Source organism: Salmo trutta, chromosome 8 (genome assembly GCF_901001165.1).
Source record: "Salmo trutta chromosome 8, fSalTru1.1, whole genome shotgun sequence".
Classification (NCBI taxonomy): domain Eukaryota; kingdom Metazoa; phylum Chordata; class Actinopteri; order Salmoniformes; family Salmonidae; genus Salmo; species Salmo trutta.
In genome coordinates, this window is record NC_042964.1 from 17,448,651 (window position 1) to 17,475,965 (window position 27,315).

A 27,315-nucleotide genomic window follows, 5' to 3' on the forward strand; every position below is an offset into this window, starting at 1 on the left:
AAACTTTTTTGTCCTGTGACCCCATTTTGATATCCAATATTTTTCGAGACCCCACCATGTTAAAAGAGTGATGTAATCAACAGCCAATGTTTACTTTTTAACTGGTGACAGTCTAGTACAAATCAAATCAAATGTTTTTTTTGTCACATGCGCCGAATACAACAGGTGTAGACTGTGAAATGCTTACTTACAAGCCCTTAACCAACAATGCAGTTTTAATAAAAATGTAATGTAAGAAAATATTTACTAAATAAACTAAAGTAAAAAAATAAAAGAGCAACAAGAAAATAACAATTACGAGGCTAAAAACAAGGGGTACCGGTACCGAGTCAATGTGCTGGGGTACAGGTTAGTCGAGGTAATGAAGGTAATATGTACATGTAGGTAGGAGTAATGTGACTATGCATAGATAATAAACAGAGAGTAGTAGCAGCGTAAAAAAAGGGGGCGGGGTATATGCAAGTAGTCCGAGTAGCCATTTGGCTGTTAAGGAGTCTTATGGCTTGGGGGTAGAAGCTGTTAGAAGGCTTTTGGACCTAGACTTGGTGCTCCGGTACCACTTGCCGTGCGGTAGCAGAGAGAACAGTCTATGACTTGGGTGGCTGGAGTCTTTGGCAATTTATAGGGCCTTCCTCTGACATCGCCTGGTATATAGGTCCTGGATGGCAGGAAGCTTGATCCCAGCAGGAAGAATTAAGTCCTCTACAATAGTATGTGGCTTGCCTGTCCTAGCCACTCGGTAGCTCACCATATAAGACTCTTCTAGCCCCTTGTTATTAATGGTATCTGTTGCTTTTATACATGTTTTACTACTCGAAAGTTGTCCTTATTCTCGCTCAAAAAACTCCCGTGGCTTATTTTCTAATTGTCATCTTTCGTTTCTAAATGTCTGCACAAGAGTGAAGGTTTCCCGCTTGAGAGTAACAGTAAATGCTAAATTGTAATTATTTTGCCTCTTTACATACCTCTCTTCATCTGGATGGTAAACACCAGACCCCTGCCTCTCAGTTAGATGTACAATGTCAAGAATACAAACCACAAGCTAAAAGCATTTTCCAAACCCTAAACTGTGCAGGGTTTCATAAACTATGGGTCCTGAATTATGAGAATACATCTATAATCACACACTATTTCTTCTTATTTAGGGTTGTTGGAGGTCGAATTTGGGTCATGGGAGGACAGTCAATTTCTCATTTGGGTCTCGAGTTGAAACCGTTTAAGAACCCTAAAACATTCAACAAGAGGACAAAGTGCAGATTCAGATTGAGTGTCATCTCAATTGGTTTGTTACCTCTTCCTTCATGAAAAAAATAAGGTATTGGAAACAAACAAAGGTTTGAAATTAGGCCACCAAAAATATATATTATTCAATGCTATTGCTCATATAACTAATATCAGTATTTAATGTTGATGATGAAAATCAAGAGCCAGAAATGTGGCTTCTATGCAGTGGTGGGTAAATGTACATTATGGATGATTACTGTAACCCTTGGGCTGGGCTGGGTTGGGGTCGGTAGTATTAGCAGCACTAGAGATCGTTCACTGTTTCCTGTCCAAACATCAAAAGAGAAATCATTTTAGTAAATCTTTCATTTCTCTCAAAAAATAAACAGTTGTATTAAGCAAATATTTGACTGCGTGATCCAGTAACTCTGACTTACTTTATAATGTCTTCTTAAAAAGTAACTCCCAGGAAGCTTAGACTATGGTAAGCCAGAGGACACACTTCTAGAATTCTCGTCGGCCAATAAAATCTCTTGTTTCAGTGTTCCCTCCTACTGTATGATGGGTACATCTAAAGTGCCGTCATATATAAGGTGCATATAAAGTGTCCCACTGTCAGACCCACACACTATACAGTGCAGAAGGGACTAATGTCACAATGATGAATAGAGAAGTATTTATGTTTTACATCAACTTGGGTAAGTGTAAGACATTTTAATTGAGTTCCTTTTTTAAACATTTGTAGTATGTAGTTTGAATATGATAAGTTAAGTGGATGTTCTCTCTGTAATGGGTAAAAATGGTTTATCCATGTCTTTGTCTTTGATCCATTTTGTTTATTTGCTTTGACAGTTTGTGCTTTTACCAAAACAAACGTAATCCAACCAACCCCTGTGATGGTTACTGAGCTGGGAGGAACTGTGACTCTCACTTGCTTTTGTCCGAAAGTGTCGGTGACCAGGTTCCATTGGTTCAAGCAGAGTTTTGGACAGAAACCCCTCCACATGACTTCATCTCTTTATGTTGGCCAATATTATTCCAACAACTTTATCAAGGACTTTACCAAGACCAAACGTTTGGGTGTGAGGAGAGGAGACTACAGCTGTAACTTGACCATATCCAAGACAGAGCCAGGGGACTCAGCTACATACTATTGTTCCACTACAGTCATCTATGAGCTCACATATGGAGAGGGAACTGTTTTAATTGTCAAAGGTAGCTAAACATTTGCTTCGTCAATTAAAAATTGTGTAGCCCTGCATGTTGGTATGTTTGTACAACTGCGGCTTTTCATGTTTTTCACCCACACCTTAGTCTTACTTTAGTTACTCACTCTCATCAGGTTCAGAGTCCAACAGCATATCTGTGCTCCAGCAGCCTGTGTCTGAATCCGTCCAGCCAGGAGACTCTGTGACTCTGAACTGTACAACACACACTGAGACCTGTTTAGGAAAACACAGTGTCTATTGGTTCAGACATGGCTCAGGAGAATCCCATCCAGGAATCATTTACACACATGGAGACAGGAGTGATCAGTGTGAGAAGAGACCTGCGGCTGGGTCTCCTACACAGAGCTGTGTCTACAACTTCCCCAAGAGGAACCTCAGCCTCTCTGATGCTGGGACTTACTACTGTGCTGTGGCTTCATGTGGGGAGATACTGTTTGGCAACGGGACCCAGCTGGACATTGACTGTATGTGATACCTCTGACATTCTGTTTTATAATAATCTACATAATCAAAGTTCTTTAGATTGCAGGCAAGATATCATTCGGATACTTTTGTTTTTCTATATCATTCAGATACTTTTGTTTTTCTAGGTCATTAAGATATCATTGTTTTTCTACATAATTCAGATATCTTTGTATATGAGAGAAGAAAGTTTGACTCTCAGATCAGGCCGAGTCTTGTTGGTGTCTCTAACATTGTCATAGCTTTATTCCTCAGTGTCTCAGTGTCTCGATCCCTATTTGATATTTCACAGATGGTTGTAAGGAGGACCATCTTCTGTTCATGTATTGCCTTGGTGTAGCGTTGGGTCTGTGTGTCCTCCTCATCATTGTCCTTACTTGTGTTTTGTACAAGATGAGCAAGTGCATAGGTAAGCAATAATACTGCGCAAGATACAGTATGCTTATCAATTGTTGGTACAGTTACATTATTTGACATGTTTTGGTCAAAATTGGTCATAAAGTCTCTTCATTGTAGGATGATGATGATAATGATTGTATTGATTAATGTGTTTGATTAAAAGGAATGCATCCTCAGCCAAGTACTCCTGCAGTCCCCAGTCATGATAACCAGGTAACCTGACCTAACACTTGTTTAGCTGTTGCTGAATCAATGTGTTTTTCCTTCAATCAAAATATGAAAATATGTATTTTATTAGAGGATTGTTTCACTATACCGCAGTATTTAGTATAATACCAAATATTTGAATTTTCATTTTTGTTATTCCTCCCAGGATCAAGAGCCTGATACTCTCCATTACGCCGCTCTGAACGTCGTCTACAAGAAACCAAAGGCCGGGAGACAGAGGAGCGCCATGGAGACAGACACTGTGTACTCTGGTGTGAGACGCCAAAACATTGACTGAAATGTAAACTTTTCCTCTTTAATAACTTGCATTGATTCTGTGTTTTCTACACTGTATGTTTGACTGTGGCTTTTTCATTGTAAGTTACAATTACTTACAGCTTCTTTTTACATTGATTCTGTTGTTCAATTTTGATCAAATAAAACATTCAACTGCTTTCATAGAGAGGAATTGTTTGATTTTCATTCATATTTTCCTCTGTCGTTACATTTCTACAACACTTTCATCCACAGATTCAGTGTGCAACAACCATATCAAGCCTATGCTCATTGTAAAACATAAGGTTGGTTGCAAAATAACTGTAAATAGGTATCTATTGCTGGTGTTTTAGCCTCTCAAACTGTCTTTTTTTAGCTGTAACCTGTATCACAGCACTATGTGGTGTTCTGACTGCCCTGAATAGATTTTCCACTCACGTAAACTCAACTCTAACCCCCAGCAATGACCGTCAGTCCTCACCACACTCACTTTTCACACACCATCAAAACCACCAGCATCCATGTCACTAAGAGCCCAACATTCTCTCTCCATAACAAAAGACTGAACAAAAAATAAATTTGTTAGCTAAATATACTTTGAACAGAATTGATATGGTTGAGAGACTGATTTCAAATATGACCATGTTCACATTGTAACTGAGCAGTTTTCACAAACTATTGACAAAATGTGAATATGTATAAGTGCCCCTTGCAGAACTGCAATCCATTTCTTTTTCAACAGGGAGCAGCAGTGAACATGGAAGTCCCCATAACTGCCTCAACAGTAGAGTTGGCAGCAACTTGTAGAAGTGTTCAAAATGTCCACAAATTTGATGACGTATCATTGACAACGTAACTTTCTGTGAAAGTGCATGTGTCTAGATGAAATCGCAGTCAAACAAATGCCAAAAAAGACAATGTGTATCAATGAAGAATCTATAACAAGGTAATATAGTTATTACACATCTATAACATGTTAGAAATCATTTCCAGCGTATTTAAATAGCAGCTACCAAACAGGCCAGACAGTCATCATCACTGGGTCATTACTACTAACCTCAACATAGTTATAATAAAGTGTAGCTTAGTAACAAGGAGCAACAATCACTCAAAATGAAACAGGTAGTAGAGTGATCTGTATGATGAAGACAATGACTCATGTGTTTGAGTGTGTAGTTTTGTAATTCAGTTCCAGGGAGTCTTTGCATAAGTAAGGCACACAACCTATTGTTTTAAAGTCATATCTCCAATGAAATGTCTTGACCTTCTTTTAGACGAGTTGATAGCGTGACACCCACATCCCCCCACACACATCTAACAAGTTCACAGGTACTTACGGTCTGTTCGAAGTACGAGGCTATATCTATTCTTTGGTCAGGCCTGTTGGCTTTGTACACACAGGACCCTCCTACCTGCTCTCTGTGTCTCTGTGGTTTTCAGCAGGATGTCTATCTGGTGTCAGTCAGTTGTTTTCGCATTTGTTACTGTTGTTTATATTCCTACTGACAGCTTGCAGTCACAGCAAACCAGTTCTCTATAAACTTACTCAGATTTAAATAGTTATCTGAAATCAGTTACAAACCACAAAGAACTGCTAATGAACTCTATTGAACTCTCCAAGTTAAGCATCTCATGTCATAATACAGAACCATCTATTCTACATCTATGGGCTCAGGGTGAGGGGTCATTTTAATATGATGTCATGGGAGAACTAGTACATTCTCAATCAGACAAGTGTTCTAGGACTACTGCAGGGTTCTCTGTAAGGAGACCAATAGAGGAGGATCCTCCTTCTGATAGATTGCCTCCTATGAGAACAACACCTACCAGAGAGTGATACAGAGTGGATAAAGTGTGTCATGTGTATTAGTTACATTAGGCTGTGGTGTCCAATCAGTGATGCACTCACAGGTGTTACACTAAAGTTAATGCATGTTTCTGTGAATGAGACTGACATAGAATTGACTTGTTTCATTCAATAGGTGTTAATCCCATATTCACTCCCACTGCTCTACCCCTGGTCACCCTTATACATTTACATGTTAGTCATTTAGAAGATGCTCTTATCCAGACCAACTTACTGGATTAAGTAGGGTTAAGAGCCTTGCGCAAGGGCACATCCACAGATTTTTCACCCAGTCAGCTTGGGGATTCGAACCAGCGACGTTTTGGTTACTGTCCCAATGCTCATAACCGCTAGACAAGACAAGACATGTTCAATGTATAGCAGCCCTCCGGGAGTACAGTAACTGTTGAATGGCCTGTTCAAAATAAGAATAGTTTTCCTTCAAATACTATAGGTACATTTGATTTTGGTTGTCTTCTGCAATGGAGAAAAAATAAATAAAGTCCAACTAAAGTAAGAGTGAAAAAACAAATAGTCTACTATTTTGACCCAGGGCTGTCCAGACAGGTGAGAAAACAAATAGTCTACTATTTTGACCCAGGGCTGTCCAGACAGGTGAGAAAACAAATAGTCTACTATTTTGACCCAGGGCTGTCCAGACAGGTGAGAAAACAAATAGTCTACTATTTTGACCCAGGGCTGTCCAGACAGGTGAGAAAACAAATAGTCTACTATTTTGACCCAGGGCTGTCCAGATAGGTGAGAAAACAAATAGTCTACTATTTTGACCCAGGGCTGTCCAGACAGGTGAGAAAACAAATAGCCTACTATTTTGACCCAGGTTTCTCCAGCGAGGTGAGAAAGCAAATTGCCTACTATTTTGACCCAGGGCTGTCCAGAGAGGTGAGAAAACCACAAACCACCAAACAAGTAAAACCTTCAAGACAATTACTTGCATTTTACAGCACCCGGTGTCTCAGTGAGTCCAGCCAGTAGACTGTGTGACTCTGTAGGTTGCAATTGACCACAAGACCATGGTCTTCTGAATGAGGCATCAACAAAGAAGATTGGGTCCAGTTCAACCAATCACCCATTATCCCATTGTTGAGGTGTTGTATACATGGGTAGACTTTCTCCACTCAATATTTTATATTCAAAGATGGTGTCACTGATGATGATATTTCTAATTCTCAAATAAATGTGTAAGTTATATAACTTTACCAAGGACTTAACTGGGACTAAACATCTGAGTGTGAAGAGACGAGTTGACAGCTTTAACCTGACCATATCCATGTCACGTGCTGACCATAGTAAGATGCTATTTTCTTTGGTAGAGTAGGTCAGGGCGTGACAGGGAGTGTTTTGTGTTTTTCTATGTTTTCTATTTCTAAGTTCTTGGGTTCTAGTTTTTGTATTTCTATGTTGGTTTGTTTGGGATGATCTCCAGTTGGAGGCAGCTGATCCTCGTTGTCTCTAATTGGAGATCATACTTTAGTAGGGGTTTTTCTTCCTGGGTTTTGTGGGTGATTATTTTTGAGTAGTGTTTGTTTCTCCTCTGTGTCACGGTTTGTTGTTTTGTTGATTCAGTTTATTTATGCATTGCAAAGTTTCACAGATTAAATAAAATGTGGAACTACAAACACGCTGCACTTTGGTCCCCTCTCTACGACAGCCGTGACAGAATCACCCACCACCAAGGGACCAAGCAGCGTGATATGGACCTGTGGACATTTGAAGAGACAAGGAGGAGTATATCCAGGGCTTTGGAGGATTTAGGGGCAGGAGAAGAGCGCCTCCCAGGGGAACAGGTGGAGGCAGCAAGAGCGCGGCAAAATCTTTTTGGTGGGGGGCACACGAGGAGATTGGCAGAGTCAGGTTGGAGACCTGAGCCAACTCCTCGTGCATACCGTGAGGTGCGTGTTACCAGTCTGGCGCCACCTATGCCAGCACCACGCATCAGGCCTCCAGTGTGTCTTCCCAGTCCAGAGCTTCCGGCAACATCCTCCAGTCCGGAGCCTCCAGCGACGTTCCCCAGTCCGGTGAGACCAGTTCCGGCTCCACGTAAGAAGCCTCCAGTGATGATTCATGGTCCGAAGCCTGTAGGGATGATCCATGGCACGAAGCCTGTAGAGATGATCCATGGCCCGGAGCTTGTAGGAATAATCCATGGCAAGAAGCCTGTAGGGATGATTCATGGCGCGGAGCCTACAGTGACGATCTATGGCATGGAGCCTGTTGCGACAGTCCCCAGTCTGGAACCTCCTGAGACAGTCCCCAGTCTGGAACCTCCTGAGACGGTCCCCAGTCCGGAACCTCCTGAGACGGTGCCCAGCCAGGAACCTCCTGAGACGCTCCCCATCCCGGAACCTCGTGAGACGGCCCGCAGCCCGGAACCTCCTGAGAGGGCCCGCAGCCCGGAACCTCGTGAGAAGGCCCGCAGCCCGGAACCTCCTGAGACGGCCCGCAGCCCGGAACCTCCTGAGACGGCCCGCATCCCGGAACCTCCTGAGACGGCCCGCAGCCCGGAACCTCCTGAGACGGCCCGCAGCCCGGAACCTCCTGAGACGGCCCGCAGCCCGGAACCTCCTGAGACGGCCCGCAGCCCGGAACCTCCTGAGACGGCCCGCAGCCCGGAACTTCCTGAGACGGCCCGCAGCCTAGAGCCTCCGGCGATGATCTACAGTCCGGTGGTACTGAAGCAGAGGGATCAGCGGGTGGAGCGGGGTTTATGCCCTGAACCGGAGCCGCCTCCTCTGCTGGAGGATCCGCTGGAGGATAAGGTTATGTGGAATGCACTAGAGCCGCCATAGCCAGGAGTTACCCACCCTACCCTCCCTTTTGTTTTTTTTTGTTTTTTTTGGGGGGGGGGTTTGTTGTTGTGTTTAGGTGCGGTCGGAGTCCGCACCTATGGGGGGGTACTGTCACGTCCTGACCATAGTAAGATGTTATTTTCTATGGTAGAGTAGGTCAGGGCGTGACAGGGGGTGTTTTGTGTTTTCTATGTTTTTTATTTCTATGTTCTTAGGTTCTAGTTTTTGTATTTCTATGTTGGTTTGTTTGGGATGATCTCCAATTGGAGGCAGCTTGTCCTTGTTGTCTCTAATTGGAGATCATATTTAAGTAGTTTTGTCATATTAAGTAGTTTAGTTTTGTGGGTGATTATTTTTGAGTAGTGTTTGTTTCTCCTCTGTGTCACGGTTTGTTTTGTTGATTCAGTTTATTTATGTATTGCAAAGTTTCACAGATTAAATCAAATGTGGAACTACAAACACGCTGCACTTTGGTCCCTTCTCTATGACAGCCGTGACAATCCAAGACACAGTTTATTTATTTTTATTTAAAATGTATTTAATTAGACAAGTCAGTTAGGGGACTCAACTACATACTACTATGCTGCTATTGAAGTGGGCAAAGTCAAAGGTAACCTACAATTTAGTTCTAGATTTTGGATATTCATTTTGCATCCATGAAATTCTAAATATACATTATAAATTGTATATTGTAATTGTAAATAAATCTAGCAGGACAATACAATTTACAGACCATAATATTAATCTGTCACTCTTTTCAGATGTAGTCCAACAGCATGTCTGTTGTACTTTGTCTGTTGTACTTTGTCTGAGCCTTTGTCTGAGTCAGTCCAGCCAGGTGACTCTGTGACTCTGAACTGTACAATACACACTGAGACCTGTGTCGGAAAACACAGTGTCTATTGGTTCAGACATGGCTCAGGATAATCCTGCTCAGGAATCATTTTCACCCATTGAGACAGGAGTGATCAGTGTGAGAAGAGCTCTGAGACTGGGTCTCCTCCACAGAGCTGTGTATACAACCTCCCCAAGACGATCCTCGGCCTTTCTGATGCTGGGACTTACTACAGTGCTGTGGGGAGATACTGTTTGGGAACGGGACCAAGATGGACATTCATAAGAACCGGAAAGGAAAAGCAGCCAACAAGTGCTCAACTTGTGTGGGAACTCCTTCAAGACAGTTGGAAAATCATTCCAGGTGAAGCTAGTTGAGAGAATGCCAAGAGTCTGCAAAGCTGTCATCAAGGCAAAGGGTGGCTACTTTGAAGAATCAAAAATATTTTGGTTACTACATGATTCCATATGTGTTATTTCATAGTTTTATGTGTTCATTATTATTCTACAATGTAGAAAATAGTAAAAAATAAAGAAAAACCCTTGAATGAGTGTGTGTGTCCAAACCTTTGACTGGTAGTGTATATCAGTAGATTAAACTGCTCTTCTGAAATCTCTGCTTATGTTGCTACTTTTAGCATTAATAAATATACACTGATATATTAAACAACTGATACTGACTAAAATAGACTTGTCCCTTCTCCTGTGTTCTGTACATACAGTATGTTTGTATAAATGTGTGCAGAGTGCTTCTGCAGAACCAACCTACTGAGAAATGCTAAACCCACCCGTTCATGCACCGACACAGCGAGATGTTCACAGGTACCTGCACACTGTGGTCTGCTGTGAGCACAAAACAAGTCCGTCTCTACGCTTTGGACAGGCCTGCTGGCCTTTTACACACCCTGTGTCTCTATGTGGTTTTCAGCAGGATGTCTATGTGGTGTCACTCTGTTTTCTCTCTTTCTTTCAATGTTGTTCACAACCATGACAATTAGCATCAAAGTCCACTTATATACTGTATGCCATCTTGCCTGTATCTTGCCACTTAAAAGGTCATAGGTTTAATTAATTCAAACTGCAATAATTTCTTTACAGAGTTTAAAGCAGAAATTGTATCAATGTACACTAAGCTACAGTGAAGAGGCCTACCCACCGAGGTACACCCATACCAAACGCTCAGCTAGTAGCCTAAACTTGAGTTAGTACATGAATGACAGGGATAAGACTGACTTTCATTCTGTAGGTGTTTCCCCCATATACCCTCACAGTAATGCTCCACCCCTGTTCACCCTACAAATCAGGATATGTTCTATGTATAACAGTCCCCCTATAGGCAATCAGGAGTACTGCCTGTAACTGTTACATGGGGTGGGGCTAAATCTATTTAAAGCACACACCTTTGATACCAAGAGCATGGAGTTACATGTATGTGTAATGCATAATTTAAAATGTACTGCATACTTACCAGATAACATTATACTTTCAACCCACTTTAATGAAGGACATAAATATATTCTCTTTAAACACTGCCTCAGTATTTGACATCTTTGATTCAGCTGGTGCCTAAATAGCAAACCATACAATGTTTAAAAACATATATTTATCATCTAGACACCGCAAAGTGTGTATGCTTCACCCACCCTCTCCAAAATATCCTATACAGTAAGCATTGGTTCACTTTGCATGGACTATATGAGTGATTTTCAGTTACGAAGACCATGGTTGGCTGAATAAGGTGTTAACAAAAATGACGCGTCCAGTTCGACCAATCACCAATAACCCCATAGTTGAAGTGTTGTCTGCATACAGTAGGTGGACTTTTTCCACTCAAGACACAGGTTGTGAAGAGGACATCTTCAAAGATGATATCACTGTGTCTGATACTGGCACTTCTTGTAGAGATGGGTAAGTCCAACTTTTATATTTCTCTGCTTAAGGGATGTACACTCAGGTACTTTATAGATGCAATTCATATATGTATGTGTTGGGTATATAAAGGACTTGTGGAAGTAACGGATCATGTCTCTGTGTATATTCTAGCTGCTGCACAATCCTCAGAAATGGATCTTGTTACAGCCAATGTTGGAGAAACAGTGACTTTGCACTGCTTCTATAAAGGCAACATGGCACGGTACTTTATGTGGTACAAGCAAACATTGGGTTACAATCCTCAAATCTTATCAACCTTTTACAAGTATAACAAGAATGCAACATTTTACCATGAATTTATGGGTAACACTCGCTTCTCAGTGCAAAGCGGTGAAGGAATGAATCACCTAAAGATCTCAGACATGCAGCTCTCTGATTCAGCCACATATTACTGTGGGAACTCTTATGCCAACCAGGTGGAGTTTGGAGCAGGAGTCATTCTCACTGTGAAAGGTAAAACATCTGAATTTAGAGAGAAAAGAAATAGTAACTAATGTTCTGCACCTAGAATGTTAATAAGGGATTTTTCCACATTACGTTTTGGATACCATGGCTTAAATATGCTGTATTCGCATGATCAGATATGACTGTGAATGATTTCAACAATGATACGATTTGACACAACATTGGGGACAGATTTACTGACTTATAAACTTTCTTGTCAGGTTCAGGGTCAAGAAACATGACTGTGCTCCAGCAGCCTGTGTCTGAGTCAGTCCAGCCAGGAGACTCTGTGACTCTGAACTGTACAATACACACTGAGACCTGTGCAGGAGAACACAGTGTCTATTGGTTCAGACATGGCTCAGGAGAATCCCATCCAGGAATCATTTACACCCATGGAGACAGGAGTGATCAGTGTGAGAAGAGCCCTGAGGCTGGGTCTCCTACACAGAGCTGTGTCTACAACCTCCCCAAGAGGAACCTCAGCCTCTATGATGCTGGGACTTACTACTGTGCTGTGGCCTCATGTGGGGAGATACTGTTTGGGAACGGGACCAAGCTGGACATTCAAGGTAGGTGATACGGCTTGTATCTTAATTATATTTTACTAATCTGCTGTGTGGAATACACATTGACTTGCTGTTTTGAAGGTCCTTTATCAATGTTTGAATGTCCACAGGCCATAAGGCAGACCTTCTTCTCTTGGTGTACTGCCTGGGTGTAGGATTGGCTTTCTCGTTAATCCTGATCATTGTCCTTGCATGCATCATGTACAAGATGAGTCAGAGAAAGTGTCTGCAGTGCAGAGGTAAGTGACTTTTTCTTTGAGGTTACTCTTCTTAAATATCACCATCTACAGATGTATCTGCAGTGGAAGAAGGGTCTGTATTTTTATCTTTGGGGTATTTCTTTTCAGGATCTGTCGCTCTGATGACATGTCCAGCAGTCCCTTCTACGGCTGCAGGGGTAAATACAATTCCCTACATTTTGTATGACCATAAAAATATGTACGGAAATGTTTATGTTAAATAATAACATATGGTATTATTTTCCCCTCCCCCTTATAATTGTTTCTCACAGGCCCAAGATGCAGACCATCTCCATTACGTAGCTCTGAATCTGAGCAACAAGAAGAACAAGTCTAGACGACAGAGAGGTCACATGGAGACAGTGGTGTACGCTGGAATCAGACAGTAGAACTGGATGAATGAAACAGTCCAATGAATTCTCTTTTTATCAACTCTCCCTTTATTAACATTATTATCTGTATTACTGTAACATATAATTACTGTAGCTACTTGAATTAAGTGCATTGCTTCTCTGCCAAACTCATTTTAAATGGACTTGCTTGTGATGAAATGAATAAAGCATTTAACAGTCAAGACAAACGAAGTTGAATGTATTTATTCAGGCCATACTCAGGATGTTTAAAGGTGCAATATGCAAAATCGCTACGCCATTTCCTGGTTGCTGACATTCTTATAGTTCACCTAATTTCAGTTTATGTGACAAAACAACTAATATGTAGAGAATCATTGTACCATCTAAACCGCTGTGAAATATCTTTTCAATAAGCAAAAATATTGTATTTTCAGCTGTTATAAACTAGTGTACAAAACTGAAAGTAAAAAATGCAAAAACTAAACTTAAGAACAGGAAGCTTAGAAATTGAGCGCCTAGAATAGATCTACCGCTTCTTAGACTTGCATTCAATGAGAATGAAAGATCTATCACTCACATTTCTATGTGAATTTGGTCTGGTCGCCCAAAACGTTACATATTGCAGCTTTAATTTGTAGTGTTAAACCGTTTTTAAATCTCTTCTCGTGCCACTAACATGCCCTCAAACACACGCAACCTATTTACAGTAAGTCTGCAGTCTGGGATGAACACAAGATGAGGATGTATCTGCGCTTTGTTAGAGCCTGTTGGCTTTGTACACAGGACCCTCTTCTCTCTCTCTCTCTCTCTCTCTCTCTCTCTCTCTCTCTCTCTCTGTGGTTTTCAGCCGGATGTCTCAGAACTCTTAGCTCTCTCATACTGTAGGCTATACTACTTGCTCTTCATGTTGACCATTTAACAACATTAAACCAACTCTTTTGATGAGGCATCTTATCTATACATAGTCGACTGAAATCTGTGAAAAAACACAATAAGGTATTTATTAGGTAATTTCACCTAGAGCTGTAGTTCATAGTCAAACACAACACAGTTTTAACATTGAAGTATTATCACCTATAGGCCTAGAGGAACCTGCCGCACCAATAACAAAATCATGGGAAGTGATAGAGTCCCTAATTGAGGAGGGATAGAATCCCTTCCCATGATTTTGTTATTGAGGAGGTAGATTCCTCTAGGCCAATAGGTGATAATACTCAGTCCAACTGAATGTCCTGAATTAGAGATTGTTTTCCATAGATGTTTTTTAGTGAGGTGAAGTTCACAACTATGAGTCTATTGACGTAGACAACAGTATCTGTAGTGATAAAGAATAAGGGATTCCAAACTTGAATGATTATACCTAAATTTGTCCTAAATATTTATGGATAAGAATATACCTATAATAAAATATTTCTGTCTGATTCAGTGCAGCCAGGAGACTCTGTGACTCTGTACAATGTGAAGAAGATTGTCGTAACGGAATAAGGCGTCAACAAAAATTACGTGACCAGATCGACCAATCACCTGTAACTCCATTGTTGAAGTGTTTTCTACATAGGTGGACTTTTTCCACTCAAGACAGGTTGTGAGGAGGATGACACCTTCAAAGAGGATCACACTGTGTCTGATATTTCCACTTCTTGTAGAGATGGGTAAGTCCAACTTTTATATTTCTCTGCGTATGAGATGTCCGCCCTTGATTTTGATGCATGAGATATCACATGTAATACTTTACAGACACTTTGAATATTCTAAGTTGTGTTTAAGGTATGTAACAGCAAATATACTATATTGTTCATGTTCCTTAATAGATGTAGTAGCTGGTACTGGGTCCTCATCTATACTTCAGGACAGTGGTCTCATATCAGCCAACGTTGGAGACGCAGTGATTGTGCACTGCTTCTATAAAGGCCACATGGACATGTATTTTTCCTGGTACAACCAACCCTTGGGAGATAAGCTTCAACTCTTCTCAACTGTCTATAAGTTTGACAGGAACGCAACATTTTACCATGAGTTTAAGGATTACCCTCGATTCTCAGTGGAAAATGGCCAAGAAAAGAATCACCTAAGGATCTCAGACATGCAGCTCTCTGATTCAGCCACATACTACTGTGGAAGTGCTTATGGCAACAAGGTGGAGTTCGGAGAAGGAGACATTCTCATAGTAAAAGGTACATTTTTGTATAACTTAATTTACATATATGCAGTGTAAATATGAGGTATTATCTTATTCAGATGAGATGTTGAGTTGGAAAATGTCTACAGTAATATTCTAGAGATTCAATGGGTAAATTGATCTTCTTGTCAGGTTCAGGGTCCAGAAACATGACTGTGCTCCAGCAGCCTGTGTCTGAGTCAGTCCAGCCAGGAGACTCTGTGTCTCTGAACTGTACAATACACACTGAGACCTTTGTAGGAGAACACAGTGTCTATTGGTTCAGACATGGCTCAGGAGAATCCCTTCCAGGAATCATTTACTCGCATGTAGACAGGAATGATCAGTGTGAGAAGAGCCCTGAGGCTGGGTCTCCTACACAGAGTTGTGTCTACAACCTCCCCAAGAGGAACCTCAGCCTCTCTGATGCTGGGACTTACTACTGTGCTGTGGCCTCATGTGGGGAGATACTGTTTGGGAATGGGACCAAGCTGGACCTTCAAGGTAAATCTCATTTAATCTGTAAATATCCCCAACAACACAGTATATTCGTGCAAGCAGCCTACCTCCAAATGACCTCATTCATTTGTGTCAACAAGCTATACAATATCACCATCAGCTTTTCATGCCATACTTTACTGTTTGATGATCTTCCTAAGCGCTCATGAATACAATATGAATTCTCTGATACCCTTTCCACAGTTCCAGAGCATGATTCTCCATTTGATCTGAGTCCTACTGTTCTGGCCTTGGTCGTCTCCAACATCGTTCTGGGGATAGTGACCCTTCTACTTGTCTGGGCGCTGTGCAAGACTCTGAACAGAGATAGCAGAGGTATTACTTTATATCTAATGTATCCAATGTATCTAATGTTATAGCTGATGAATCTAAAGTTTCATGCATCTCTATGCAATGTACATTCTGTAAATATCAGTTAAATGCCAACGTATATGCACTGTTAATTAACTACATGAGTTTAAAAGAGATGGATTGTCATATCAAATAATAGCTTGTAATAGCTTCCTCTATTTCAATCTCTATGAAGGGAAGACAGATGTCCCAACGTCCCAGGGCAATCAGGTAAATTTTACAACATTTATAAATATAGTATATTTTCATTTTTTTCAAGAAACTGCCAATTAACTTTCTTTATAGCTAGTATTCAGCTTATTTGTGCTTTTTATGTTATTAAGCTGTCACATCTGCTCCTGCACTGCTCATCCTGTGTCTCCGTGACCTGCCGCCACTCCCCCTGTACTCTCTCCCTCTCCCTCTCTCTCTGTGTGTTTGATTGTGTTGGCGGAGACAGGTGTGCTGGAGTCAGAGCAGATCCCCACCAGCTGCAACCTGTTCCATAATCAAAACCTCTACAAATACGCAGCCCTGCCACTTCCACACTGCCAGATTGTAATCTCTGCTCACTCTGCCCGCTCTGACTCTGGTCCCTGTCTCCTGTCCCACATCTCGTCATCCTGCTTCTCTGTCCTGGATTCCCCGCTCTACTACTCCCTTGGATTCCACCCCAGACCTGCTTACCCTGTCTCAACCCCTCTCGCTCCAGCCTCAGCCTCCACACCTGGTTGCAGAACCCGCCTGAGTTTCCCCTGACCTGCACTCCATCTCCCCCCTGTGTTTCAATAAATGCCTTGGTTACTTCATCCCCTTCTCCTCATCTGAGTCTGCTCTTGGTTTCCCCTGTTCCACTCAGCGTAACATAAGCTTTCTTGGAAGTAATAGGTCACTGTACTAGATGTAGCCCACTTATCTTTGTGATCATTGAACGTCTGTCTGTCACTGTTCCACTGACTGTCAGGTCATTGTAGTGGTGTACAGTCTGAACAGTCATTTCTTTGGTAGAGTGTTTTCTTCCACAGGAGAATAGAAACATTATATAGTAGATCATGCTGTCATCATAATGGTTTTCCTCATGGCTCCACCCCCCTCAGAATCAAGACAGTGATGTGTTGAACTACGCAGCTGTGAGTTTCACCCCCAAGAAGAAGTCCTCCTCCTCTAGAAGAGTGAGAGAGAAGACCAGCAGAGAGGATGCAGTGTACTCTGATGTCAGATACCTGCAGCAGCAGTGAAAGATATCACCACTGTCACAAAGACTACAAGAAGCAACATTTTACTATTTAGTAACTTAAATTACTTTGCAATTTACAATTCAACAAAGAAAATGTAACTTTAACATTGTCTTTATGTTAGATTTACATAATGATCCTGTCCAGCCTTAAATAGCCATAACATTTCACAGCTTGTAAGAAATCTTCTGATAGAGAATCCCATTTTTTGCCGTATGACTGTGTGTTTTAAACATAATAAACAATTCATTTATACACTCCGTACATCTCTATTCTCTGTCTACAGAACGTCTCTGCCACCACATATACAAATATACAATATGATTAAAGTAATCTCAGTTTAGCTGAATATGTGTCATGCTCCATCACACCATTAAAAATGGAGGAACACAAACACACATCTATTTCTTATCACAGAAGAGGTGCATTTTTTATTTAACTTTAATTTAACTATGTTTAGTCTCGTTGAGATACAAATGCATTATTCAGGAGAGACCATGAGAATCTCTCTGACTCCACATACCGCACATAGATATACACTTTGCTTTGTAAGAAGTGCAGTGCCGGTTTACACACAAACCAGGTGGTAGTGGTGCGTGGGTAAAATCACTGGAGCCATATTACAACCTACAGTATGTTTTGTGATAATTGCATTGTTTTCTCTATAACCTGTAAATTCATATGCCTTGAGACCGTGATATACACGCCGAAGGGCAGAGACAATAGGAAGAGACATTGGCAGTATGAATTCACATTTTCAGACCACTAAACAACTGTTGATTTAGAACCACAGAGAGTTACCGCAAGTCGCAACAAAAACAGGAACTGCCTCCACTATTCCAGCACCATTTCAACTTCAACATTTCACCCCCAAGCCATAAGACTCCTGAACAGGTAATCAAATGGCTACCCAGACAATTTGCATTGTGTGCCCCCCTTCCCCCAACCCCTCTTTTACGCTGATGCTACTCTCTGTTTACCATATATGCCTAGTCACTTTAACTATACATTCATGTACATACTACTTAAATTGCGCCGACCAACCAGTGCTCCCGCACATTGGCTAACTGGGAAATCTGCATTGTGTCCCGCCACCCACCACCCGCCAACCCCTCTTTTACGCTACTGCTACTCTCTGTTCATCATATATGCATAGTCACTTTAACCATATCTACATGTACATACTACCTTAATCAGCCTGACTAACCGGTGTCTGTATGTAGCCTCGCTACTGTATATAGCCTGTCTTTTTACTGTTGTTTTATTTCTTTACTTACCTATTGTTCACCTAATAACTTTTTTGCACTATTGGTTAGAGCCTGTAAGTAAGCATTTCACTGTAAGGTCTACACCTGTTGTATTCAGAGCATGTGACAAATACACTTTGATTTGATTTGATTTGATCACCTCTGCTTAGTCTAATACCGTGGCAACTAAAATATAACAAAAACGATTTAGTCCAATCAACATAAGCTAAATATGATGTGGCTGTCCATGGTTCTGATTTCTGTGTGATTCTGCATCTCACTAAGTACTGTACTGTATGTGCATATCTAGACTGCCTAGTCCATTTCTCCTGTGTTTTAGTAGCTATTTACTGGAAGGTAACTGATAATGTCTTCTACCTTGACTCAACTTATTGACTTGGCTTTACTGCAACTCTCATGCAAATTGTGAATTGATTGATTTATGTCTACATCAATTAGCCAGACATGAGCCCTTTACCTCTGGATGATTTACAGCATGAACAAATATTTCCCTATCCAACTATGTACTCTGGCATGTGTGTTCTAGATGGTACCATGCATCCCATTGTATCTCAGTCTGTGCTGACAGATTGGATGCCCTTAGGGGGATCTGAGACTCTGGAGTGCCTCTCCACTGTAGACTCAGTGTTATCCTGGATATGGCTGAAACACACACCGGGACATGGACTTGTACCCATGTGACAACCTACAATGAAAAAGTCAGATTCCAGGGAGATTTAGCAACTAGGTCTCATTTTGAGCTGCATAGGATGATTTGAATTTTAATTTGACCCTTTGGAATGTTGCCCATACTGATGTTGGATCGTATATGATGTGGAATATTCTGGTATAATGAATAATATTTTGGAGAAACAAAGTTTAATTTCTGAATGTCAAAATGTTGTGTGGTTCTCTTTAGCCAATGAATCATCAACTCAAGTGAACAGAACCATTCTGGATATTGAGGGTAAGACCTTGTAAGAGCTGATTATAATTTCTTTACTTTTTACAAATTCTTTCAAGTATGTCCTCCTCACACGGGGCACCAAATGTAGGTACAGTTATTAGAAATTATATCTGTTTTTTGGGGGGTCAGCAACCTTGAAACGCTTGGACTCAGGAAGCAGGCACAAGAATGTGAGTTCAAAGGTATGAAAAGGCAGATAAAGTGAAAGTGATAAGCGCACTGAACATGGACAAAACCAGTATTGCCTGACTACTCAGGCGATGGAGGGCTAAATAAAGGGAGCGTAATCAAGGTGATGATGAGGTCAAGGTCTGCGTAACGATGGGGAGCAGGTTAAGCCAGGTTAAGCCTTTCAATTCTTAAACCTTAAGAATTCCATCTCTTTAAACGTACTGTAGGTATGTATTCTTCTCCTTCTCAAGAGAATCAATCCGGATTGCTGAACTACATAATGTTTGTTCGAGTTGTTATCATTATTATCCTGATTGCAACACACATTCTCTTGTGGAGGAAAGCTCTGCAAAAAAGTAAGCAGTGTGAATAAGTTTGACTTTGTCATACATTATACAAAATATATGATATATGAATGACAAATATTAAAACTTTTTCAGGATTGGTGGGTCCCCTGCGGGACAGTTGAGCTAACGTAGGTTAATGCGATTAGCATGAGGATGTAAGCAACAGGAACATTTCCCAGGACATAGACATTTCTGATATTGGCAGAAAGCTTAAATTCTTGTTAATCTAACTGCACTGTCCAATTTACAGTAGCTACTACAGTGAAAGAATACCATGCTATTGTTTGAGGAGAGTGCACATTTTTGAACATGAAAAGTTATTAATAAACAAATTAGGCACATTTGGGCACTCTTGATAGAAAATGTTTAACATAAATGCAATGGTTCATTGGATCAGTCTAAAACTTTGCACATACACTGCTGCCATCTAGTGGCCAAAATCTAAATCGCACCTGGGCTGGAATAATACATTATGGCCTTTCTCTTGCATTTCAAAAATTATGGCACAAAAAATATATTAAAAAAGGTTGGTTTTTCCTTTGTCTTATCTTTTACCAGATCTAATCTGTTATATTCTCCTACATTCCTTTCCCATTTCCACACACTTCAAAGTGTTTCCTTTCAAATGGTACCGAGAAAATGCATAACCTTGCTTCAGGGCCTGAGCTGCAGGCAGTTAGATTTGGGTATGTCATTTTAGGCAACATTTTTAAAAAGGGGTGGATACTTAACATACTCAAACTCAAACGCTAGATGCGGTTGTAATAAATAGAGTGGTTTCAGTTTTCTTCCTACAAATGTTACTCTATCTTTAAACTACAAAATATTATGACCCCATCACTGAAGGATAATACTCTCAGGAACACATATGTGTCTTCTGTTTCCCTCTACAATTCTCAGAAACCAGAACAGACTGGACAAGATCAGGCACTAACTCAGACTGGGGGAAAAATAACATCATCAATGATGATGTTCTTTTCTACACAGAATATCATCCAAAGTTATTGCCTATCATCTGAGCATGCAAATACCTTTCTGATGCATTTCAGTCACTTCAAACCCTACTTCCTTCAGATTGAAAAACTGTCAAAAGTACTGTTTGACTGATTTGTAATAAACTGTCATAGCTACAATTCATAAATGTAAACATTGGCCTTTGATTACATAACTTTTTTTTACATGGTGGGGTCGCGAAAAATGATGATATCAAAACGGAGTCGTTGGGCAAAAGGAAGGGGTGTATGGAAAGCGAATCAGCAAATTGGGACGATTTTTTTGGCACTCAACACCGTTTTTCTTAATGGGCGGAATGACCAGAGGTTTTACTTATTGGGAAGCTATATCAAGAGATTGCGTCACCAGCGGAAGCTAACGTGGCCATGTTTAACCATCCCATTATTTTATTTAAAGTAGATTAGCAGCATACACATTGACTAATATTGATAACATCTAGATGTCACGTTGATACATACATACATACAGTCTACTACTCAATGGGGAGGGCATGAACGGCAACAACACCGGGACACAGTGCCCTTTGCTCCTGTTTGTCAAGCACTACTGTCTGGCAACAGTGTGGGAAGTAGCTACCTAGTAGCCAATATCAGGGTGACAGTCACAGTAAGCACATACACACAACACATGAAGTAACAGTACACCCATCATCAGTACTTTTAATAAAAAATAAACAATCGTCAGTTTCATAACTGAAAATGTACAATTATTTGTGTAAAACTAACAGTGAAATATGACTCAGAGTCATGCTCTGGTTTCAAAACAGATTTCCAAACTCTCACGGTATTGGTAGCTCAATGTATCGTAGTTACGTGGTAAGAAACTGAAGAAAAAACCACACCGCTCAATCAAAACAGTCTAACCTATAGCAGAGAGCTTTCAACACCAACTCCTTTCCACACGCCCACTACTTTCCTTTTGACACACCTACTCGGCCATTCTCCAGTCACCATACTGGACTACAGCTACCGCCTTCTTGCAAAAATACCTGAAAAGACCTGTCTACCTTTGTAGCTGTAGCTTCAGTCAGTTTAGGGTTAGGATTAGGCTAGGGTTACAACTAGGACTAGGGTTAGGGCTGAGGTTAAAGGTTAGAGTTAGGCTAGGCCTGGTGTTAAGGGTTAAGGCTGGTGGATAGTTCATTTGAACATGTATAATCCATCTGTAGGGTGAAGCCTTGCGGTCATCTACGAACCCCACCAAACTGAAACACCTATGTCAGCTGTTCCCAAACCTTTTTGGCCTATGACCCCATTTTGATATTCAACATCTTTTGAGACCCATCATGTAAAAAAGGGATGGAATCAACTGCCAAAGTAAATTTTTTAGTTGTTGACAGTCCAGTACAAATCAGTTTGACAGTATTTTTGACAGTATTTCAATCTGAAGGAAGTATGGTTTGAAGTGACTGAAATGCATCAGAAATGTATTGGGAAATTCAGAAGATCATCAGGCAATAAAGAAAAGAATGTCAACATTGATGATGTTTTTCCCCCCCAATCTTATTTAGTGCTTGGTCTTGTCCACTCTGTTCTAATGAGTCATTGGTGCTTGTGGGCATTGTTGAGGGAAACAGAAGAGTTTTATCTTTCAGGGATAGGGTCATAATATTTTGTCACACATTTGTAGGAAGAAAACTGAAAGCGCTCTGTTTATTACAACCGCAACTCGCGGCTACAGGAGGTTACTGACGTAACCCCGGTTCTATGAACATGGAGCGATTTAGTACATTTTATTTCAGATTTTTTTCTCATGACCACATATTTAAATCATGGGGTCGCAACCTCTAGTTTGGGAAACGCTGACCTATATGAACCCAACCGAACCCAAACACCTATTTCCATTTTGATTCAACAAAAATATATTACATTTCTGTTTTTACAATCCACAGAAAATATCTGTGTCAATTTTGCTTTCTATAAATAGACATTGTGGTCCAATACTAACTACCACGCCCCCAAACAATGAAATCCCTTTTGATCTCACTGTGATCTCAGCGTGAATAAAGAGGTGTTTGATTCACAACCAGACATAGCAGAATAGATTTACACACAGAATGGCAAGGACTTTCCAACAAGCTCTACTACTCTATGGATTGAGTAAGTAAGCTACTGTTAAATCTATCATGGAGACAGAGTAAGATTGACTGCATCCATCATGTATAACCAGAATGTTCAGTGCAGCAATTCTTCCTCATTTCTAACATGTAAATGTGATATCAATGATTCTAATCATTAATATAGGACTTTGTTCTCTGTGTTTCAGGTTTGGTCTCTGTGTTGGTTTCTCAGTCTCAGACTATGGTGGTCCGTACTGGGGATACCATCACCTTGCAGTGCTCCAATGTTACAACGGCAGTGGGACACACAGCATGGTTCAAGCAAGTCAACGGATCAGAGCCTGTGTGTATCTCGTCTATGTACGGCTTTAATTCAACACCGAAACTCCACAATGGTTTTCATTGGAGCCATATTGAAATGTTCAGCAACAACACCACTTTCTTTCTCAAAATCACTGAATTTGAAATAACTGATTGCGGACTGTATTTCTGTGGATTGTATCCACATAGCCACATGCTCTTTGTCAATGCAATAGTTCTAAAAATTCAAGGTAAGTGTTCAGCTTTTTATCTGTCTTTTGAACCATTTGAAAATATTTATAGAGCCTTGTTAGGAGTTAGTCATGAAACAAGGCAAACCATTGCTGGACATCTTTTTTAATATTATAATTTTGAGAAAAAAATACTTCTTTAAATGTACTTATCTCAATGCTATAGGGCACAACGGAGGTGAGGAAATACCAGAGTCACCTAAAGAGAGTCACATAGATGAAAAAATATCTACATGACAAAATGTTTATGATGATGACCACCAATCATCTAAAGAGAGTGACTTTATCTTTCTTTCTCATGTACATTTAAAAAAAAGAATAATTAAGAAACAATAACGCAACATTTTTTAATAAAATGACATCTAATAGGACATTGTAATGGAACTATCAGTCTAGTAGGAGAGGATGATGATGGAACCATGTACCTTCTTCCCCTGGTTCTGATCCTGGCTGTTGTGACTGCTGTTCTACTGATAGTCATCCTCATCCTGGTCCTCAAGATCAGATGAGACGCAAACAGACACAATACAGGTAGGATTCCACTTCATGATAATATGGGACCTGTGAACTACACTTCAAATGTGGATGTTTTTCCCATGACATACTGTACACAGATGATCAGAAGAGACAGTGTGCTCACTAGAATGGAATGATCCATTACTCCGTTCTTTCGTCTCTCTTTTATATCATATTCAGGACCTGATTCTCAAAGACAACCACACAATGATCAGGTAAATACTGTATGATTAAATACTGAAATATAAGCAGTTCAGAAATTGTGGAAATAACATATGTTAGTTATGTCATGGTTTTTGCAAATTTACAGAACCAAGGTACAGATACATTGAATTATGCCGCCCTGAATTTCACCTCCAAAAAGAGGAAGATGGAGAGGAGAAGAGAGAAGGAGCTGGACCCCCATGTAGTGTATGCTGCTACAAGATGACAAAATGGAGGAGGATGGAAGAGAAGGAAAATTAGTTGTCCATATCTTTGAATATAAGTTTACATCTTGCTATATTGTATCTGTGTAGTTATATTAAATGTATTGAAATGTGAATCAATCAGTCTCCGTAGTGTATCTTTGTTAGTGGTACCTCAGTTGTACCTTCTGCAAATTAGTTAAGCCACACAGCTCAGTGGTACAGGGTGTGGTTAGAGATGAGGAGCTGGAAATCAAATCACATCAAATCAAATCCAATTTCATTGGTCACATACACATGGTTAGCAGATGTTATTGCGTGTGTAGCAAAGTGCTTGTGCTTCTAGTTTCGACAGTGCAGTAATGTCTAACAAGTAATCTAACAATTCCACAACAACTACGGTACCTAATACACACAAATCTAAGTAAAGGGATGGAATAAGAATATATACATATAAATATATTGACGAGCGATGACCGAGCGGCATAGGCAAAATGCAATAGATGGTATAAAATACAATTAGATGAGTACTGTAAGTGACTAGTGATTCATTTATTAAAGTGACCAATGATTTCAAGTCTGTATGTAGGCAGCAGCCTCTCTGTGTTAGTGATGGCTGTTTAATAGTCTGATAGAAGTTGTTTTTCAGTTTCTGTCCCAGCTTTGATGCATCTGTACTGACCTCGCCTTCTGAATGGTAGCGGGGTGAACAGGCAGTGGCTCGGGTGGTTGTTGTCCTTGATGATCTTTTTGGCCTTCCTGTGTCATCGGGTGCTGTAGGTGTTCCTGGAGGGCGGGTAGTTTGCCCCGGTGTTGCGTTGTGCAGACCGCACCACCCTTTGGAGAGCCCTGCGGTTGTGGGTGGTGCAGTTGCCGTACCAGGTGGTGATACGGCCCGTCAGGATGCTCTCTTCACCACATTGTCTGTGTGGGTGGACCATTTCAGTTTGTCCGTGATGTGTACGCAGAGGAACTTACCACCTTCTCCACTGCTGTCCCGTCGATATGGAGAGGGGGGTGCTCCCTCTGCTGTTTCCTGAAGTCCACGATCATCTCCTTTGTTTTGTTGATGTCGAGTGAGAGGTTATTTTCCTGACCCAACACTCCCAGAGCCCTCACCTCCTCCCTGTAGGCTGTCTTGTCATTGTTGGTAATTAAGCCCACTACTGTTGTGTCGTCTGCAAACTTGATGATTGAGATGGAGGCGTGCATGGCCACGCAGTCATGGGTGAACAGGGAGTACAGCAGGGGGCTGAGCATGCACACTTGTGGGGACCAGTGTTGAGGATCAGCGAAGTGGAGATGTTGTTTCCTACATTCACCACCTGGGGGGCGGTCCGTCAGGAAGTCCAGGACCCAATTGCACAGGATGGGGTTGAGACACAAGGAAGTAACAACTGTTTAATGGCTGCAGAGGAGTAGTTGCCTCTGTAACCGATGTGAAATGGCTAGCTAGTTAGCGGGGTGCGCGCTAATAGCTTGTTCCCCTTGCTCTGCAAGGGCCGTGGCTTTTGTGGCGCGATGGGTACCGATGCTGAGGGTGACTGTTGTCTGTGTGCAGAGGGTCCCTGGTTCGAGCCCAGGTAGGGGATAACTTAGATCTCTGTTGTGTGTGTTAGTGATTTGGTTATTTTTTTATAGGGTGACCCTGAGGGACAAAGTACCCAACAGTAGACAATTGCATTATACTGATCACTTCTAAAGACAAATAAAGAGTTAAACCAAAATTACCTTTGTCATGATGTTATTCCACCCTTAGTATTTACTGTCTTGGCTTTGCACTAATCACAGCCCCCTATTCTGAGAAGCACCTTATAAGGAGACTATGATTGGGGTCTGAGGTAGAAGAGGGGCCGGTGAGGGTACGCATCACTTCCTGTGGTGTGAGTGACAGGAAGGAGCAGCACAGTGTAGAATGAGACCTGCTGAGGTGAACATCACTGTCTCTCAGATTAACACTGGGGGATGAAATGTCCCTTATGCTCTCTCAATGTCTCGACAGGGTGTTAGTGCACACATTCTTTTCACACCTCTCTCTTTTTCTGTTCATCTGGACCGTAAACAAACAGTTATATGTGCAAAGTATGTCAAGAATACAAACCACAAGATAAAAGCATTTTTCAAACCCTAATCTGTGCAGGGTTTCTTAAACTATGGGTCCTGAGTTATGAGAATACATCTATAATCTCACACTATTTCTTCTTATTTAGGGTCGTTGGAGGCCGAATTTGGGTCATGAGAGGACAGTAAATTTTTAATTTGGGTCTCGAGTTGAAAACGTTTAAGAACCATACAGCAGTCAACAAGAGGACAAAGTGCAAAGTGCAAAAAAGACTTCTTCATCTCAATAGTTTTGTCAACTCTTCCTTTATCAAAAAAAGTTATTGGTATCAAACAAAGGTTTGAAATTAAACCAACAAAAACATATATTATTCTTTTTAATGAACTGTGACCTTGTTTAAAAAGTTGTATGTCAGTTGATTAAATTGCTCTTCTGAAATTCCCTGTATATGCTGCTTCTTTTAGCATTAATAAATATCCATTTAAACAACTGATACTGACTAAAATAGACTTGTCCCTTCTCCTGTGTTCTGTACGTACAGGATGTCTGTATAAATGTGTGCAGAGGGCTTCTGCAGAACCAACCTACTGAGAAATGCTAAACCCACCCATGCATGCACCCACACAGCGAGATGTTCACAGGTACCTGCACACTGTGGTCTGTTGTGAGCACAAAACAAGTCCGTCTCTACGCTTTGGACAGGCCTGCTGGCCTTTTACACACCCTGTGTCTCTATGTGGTTTTCAGCAGGATGTCTATGTGGTGTCACTCTGTTTTCTCTCTTTCTTTCAATGTTGTTCACAACCATGACAATTAGCATCAAAGTCCACTTATATACTGTATGCCATGTAGCCTGTATCTTGTCACTTAAAATATCATAGGTTTAATTCATCCAAACAACAATAATT

The 27,315-nt window shown here is 40.9% G+C and overlaps 4 protein-coding genes and 1 long non-coding RNA gene across 5 annotated transcripts; all 5 read left to right on the forward strand.

Annotated features, from left to right (window-relative positions):
• Positions 1-1,868: 1,868 nt before the first annotated feature.
• On the forward strand, positions 1,869-3,984 carry LOC115198326 (uncharacterized). Its single transcript, XM_029760218.1, has 6 exons — positions 1,869-1,922; positions 2,077-2,439; positions 2,567-2,917; positions 3,208-3,324; positions 3,478-3,527; positions 3,688-3,984. The coding sequence occupies exons 1-6, from the start codon at positions 1,883-1,885 to the stop codon at positions 3,817-3,819; spliced, it is 1,053 nt and encodes a 350-aa protein (XP_029616078.1). The 5' UTR covers positions 1,869-1,882; the 3' UTR covers positions 3,820-3,984.
• Positions 3,985-11,133: 7,149 nt separating this feature from the next.
• LOC115198331 (uncharacterized) lies at positions 11,134-12,275 on the forward strand. Its single transcript, XM_029760223.1, has 3 exons — positions 11,134-11,195; positions 11,331-11,672; positions 11,885-12,275. Exons 1-3 carry the CDS (start codon positions 11,153-11,155, stop codon positions 12,241-12,243), a joined length of 744 nt encoding a protein of 247 aa, XP_029616083.1. The 5' UTR covers positions 11,134-11,152; the 3' UTR covers positions 12,244-12,275.
• Positions 12,276-12,346: 71 nt separating this feature from the next.
• Positions 12,347-13,051, forward strand: LOC115198337 (uncharacterized). Its single transcript, XR_003879208.1, has 3 exons — positions 12,347-12,471; positions 12,580-12,629; positions 12,744-13,051. It is a non-coding gene; the product is annotated as an uncharacterized LOC115198337 (long non-coding RNA).
• A 1,338-nt stretch (positions 13,052-14,389) lies between these two features.
• LOC115198321 (uncharacterized) lies at positions 14,390-17,326 on the forward strand. Its single transcript, XM_029760213.1, has 6 exons — positions 14,390-14,476; positions 14,636-14,998; positions 15,136-15,486; positions 15,685-15,816; positions 16,028-16,062; positions 16,929-17,326. The coding sequence occupies exons 1-6, from the start codon at positions 14,419-14,421 to the stop codon at positions 17,067-17,069; spliced, it is 1,080 nt and encodes a 359-aa protein (XP_029616073.1). The 5' UTR covers positions 14,390-14,418; the 3' UTR covers positions 17,070-17,326.
• A 5,525-nt stretch (positions 17,327-22,851) lies between these two features.
• Positions 22,852-23,738, forward strand: LOC115198335 (T-cell surface glycoprotein CD8 beta chain-like). Its single transcript, XM_029760225.1, has 3 exons — positions 22,852-22,911; positions 23,078-23,422; positions 23,589-23,738. The coding sequence occupies exons 1-3, from the start codon at positions 22,869-22,871 to the stop codon at positions 23,657-23,659; spliced, it is 459 nt and encodes a 152-aa protein (XP_029616085.1). The 5' UTR covers positions 22,852-22,868; the 3' UTR covers positions 23,660-23,738.
• Positions 23,739-27,315: the final 3,577 nt, after the last annotated feature.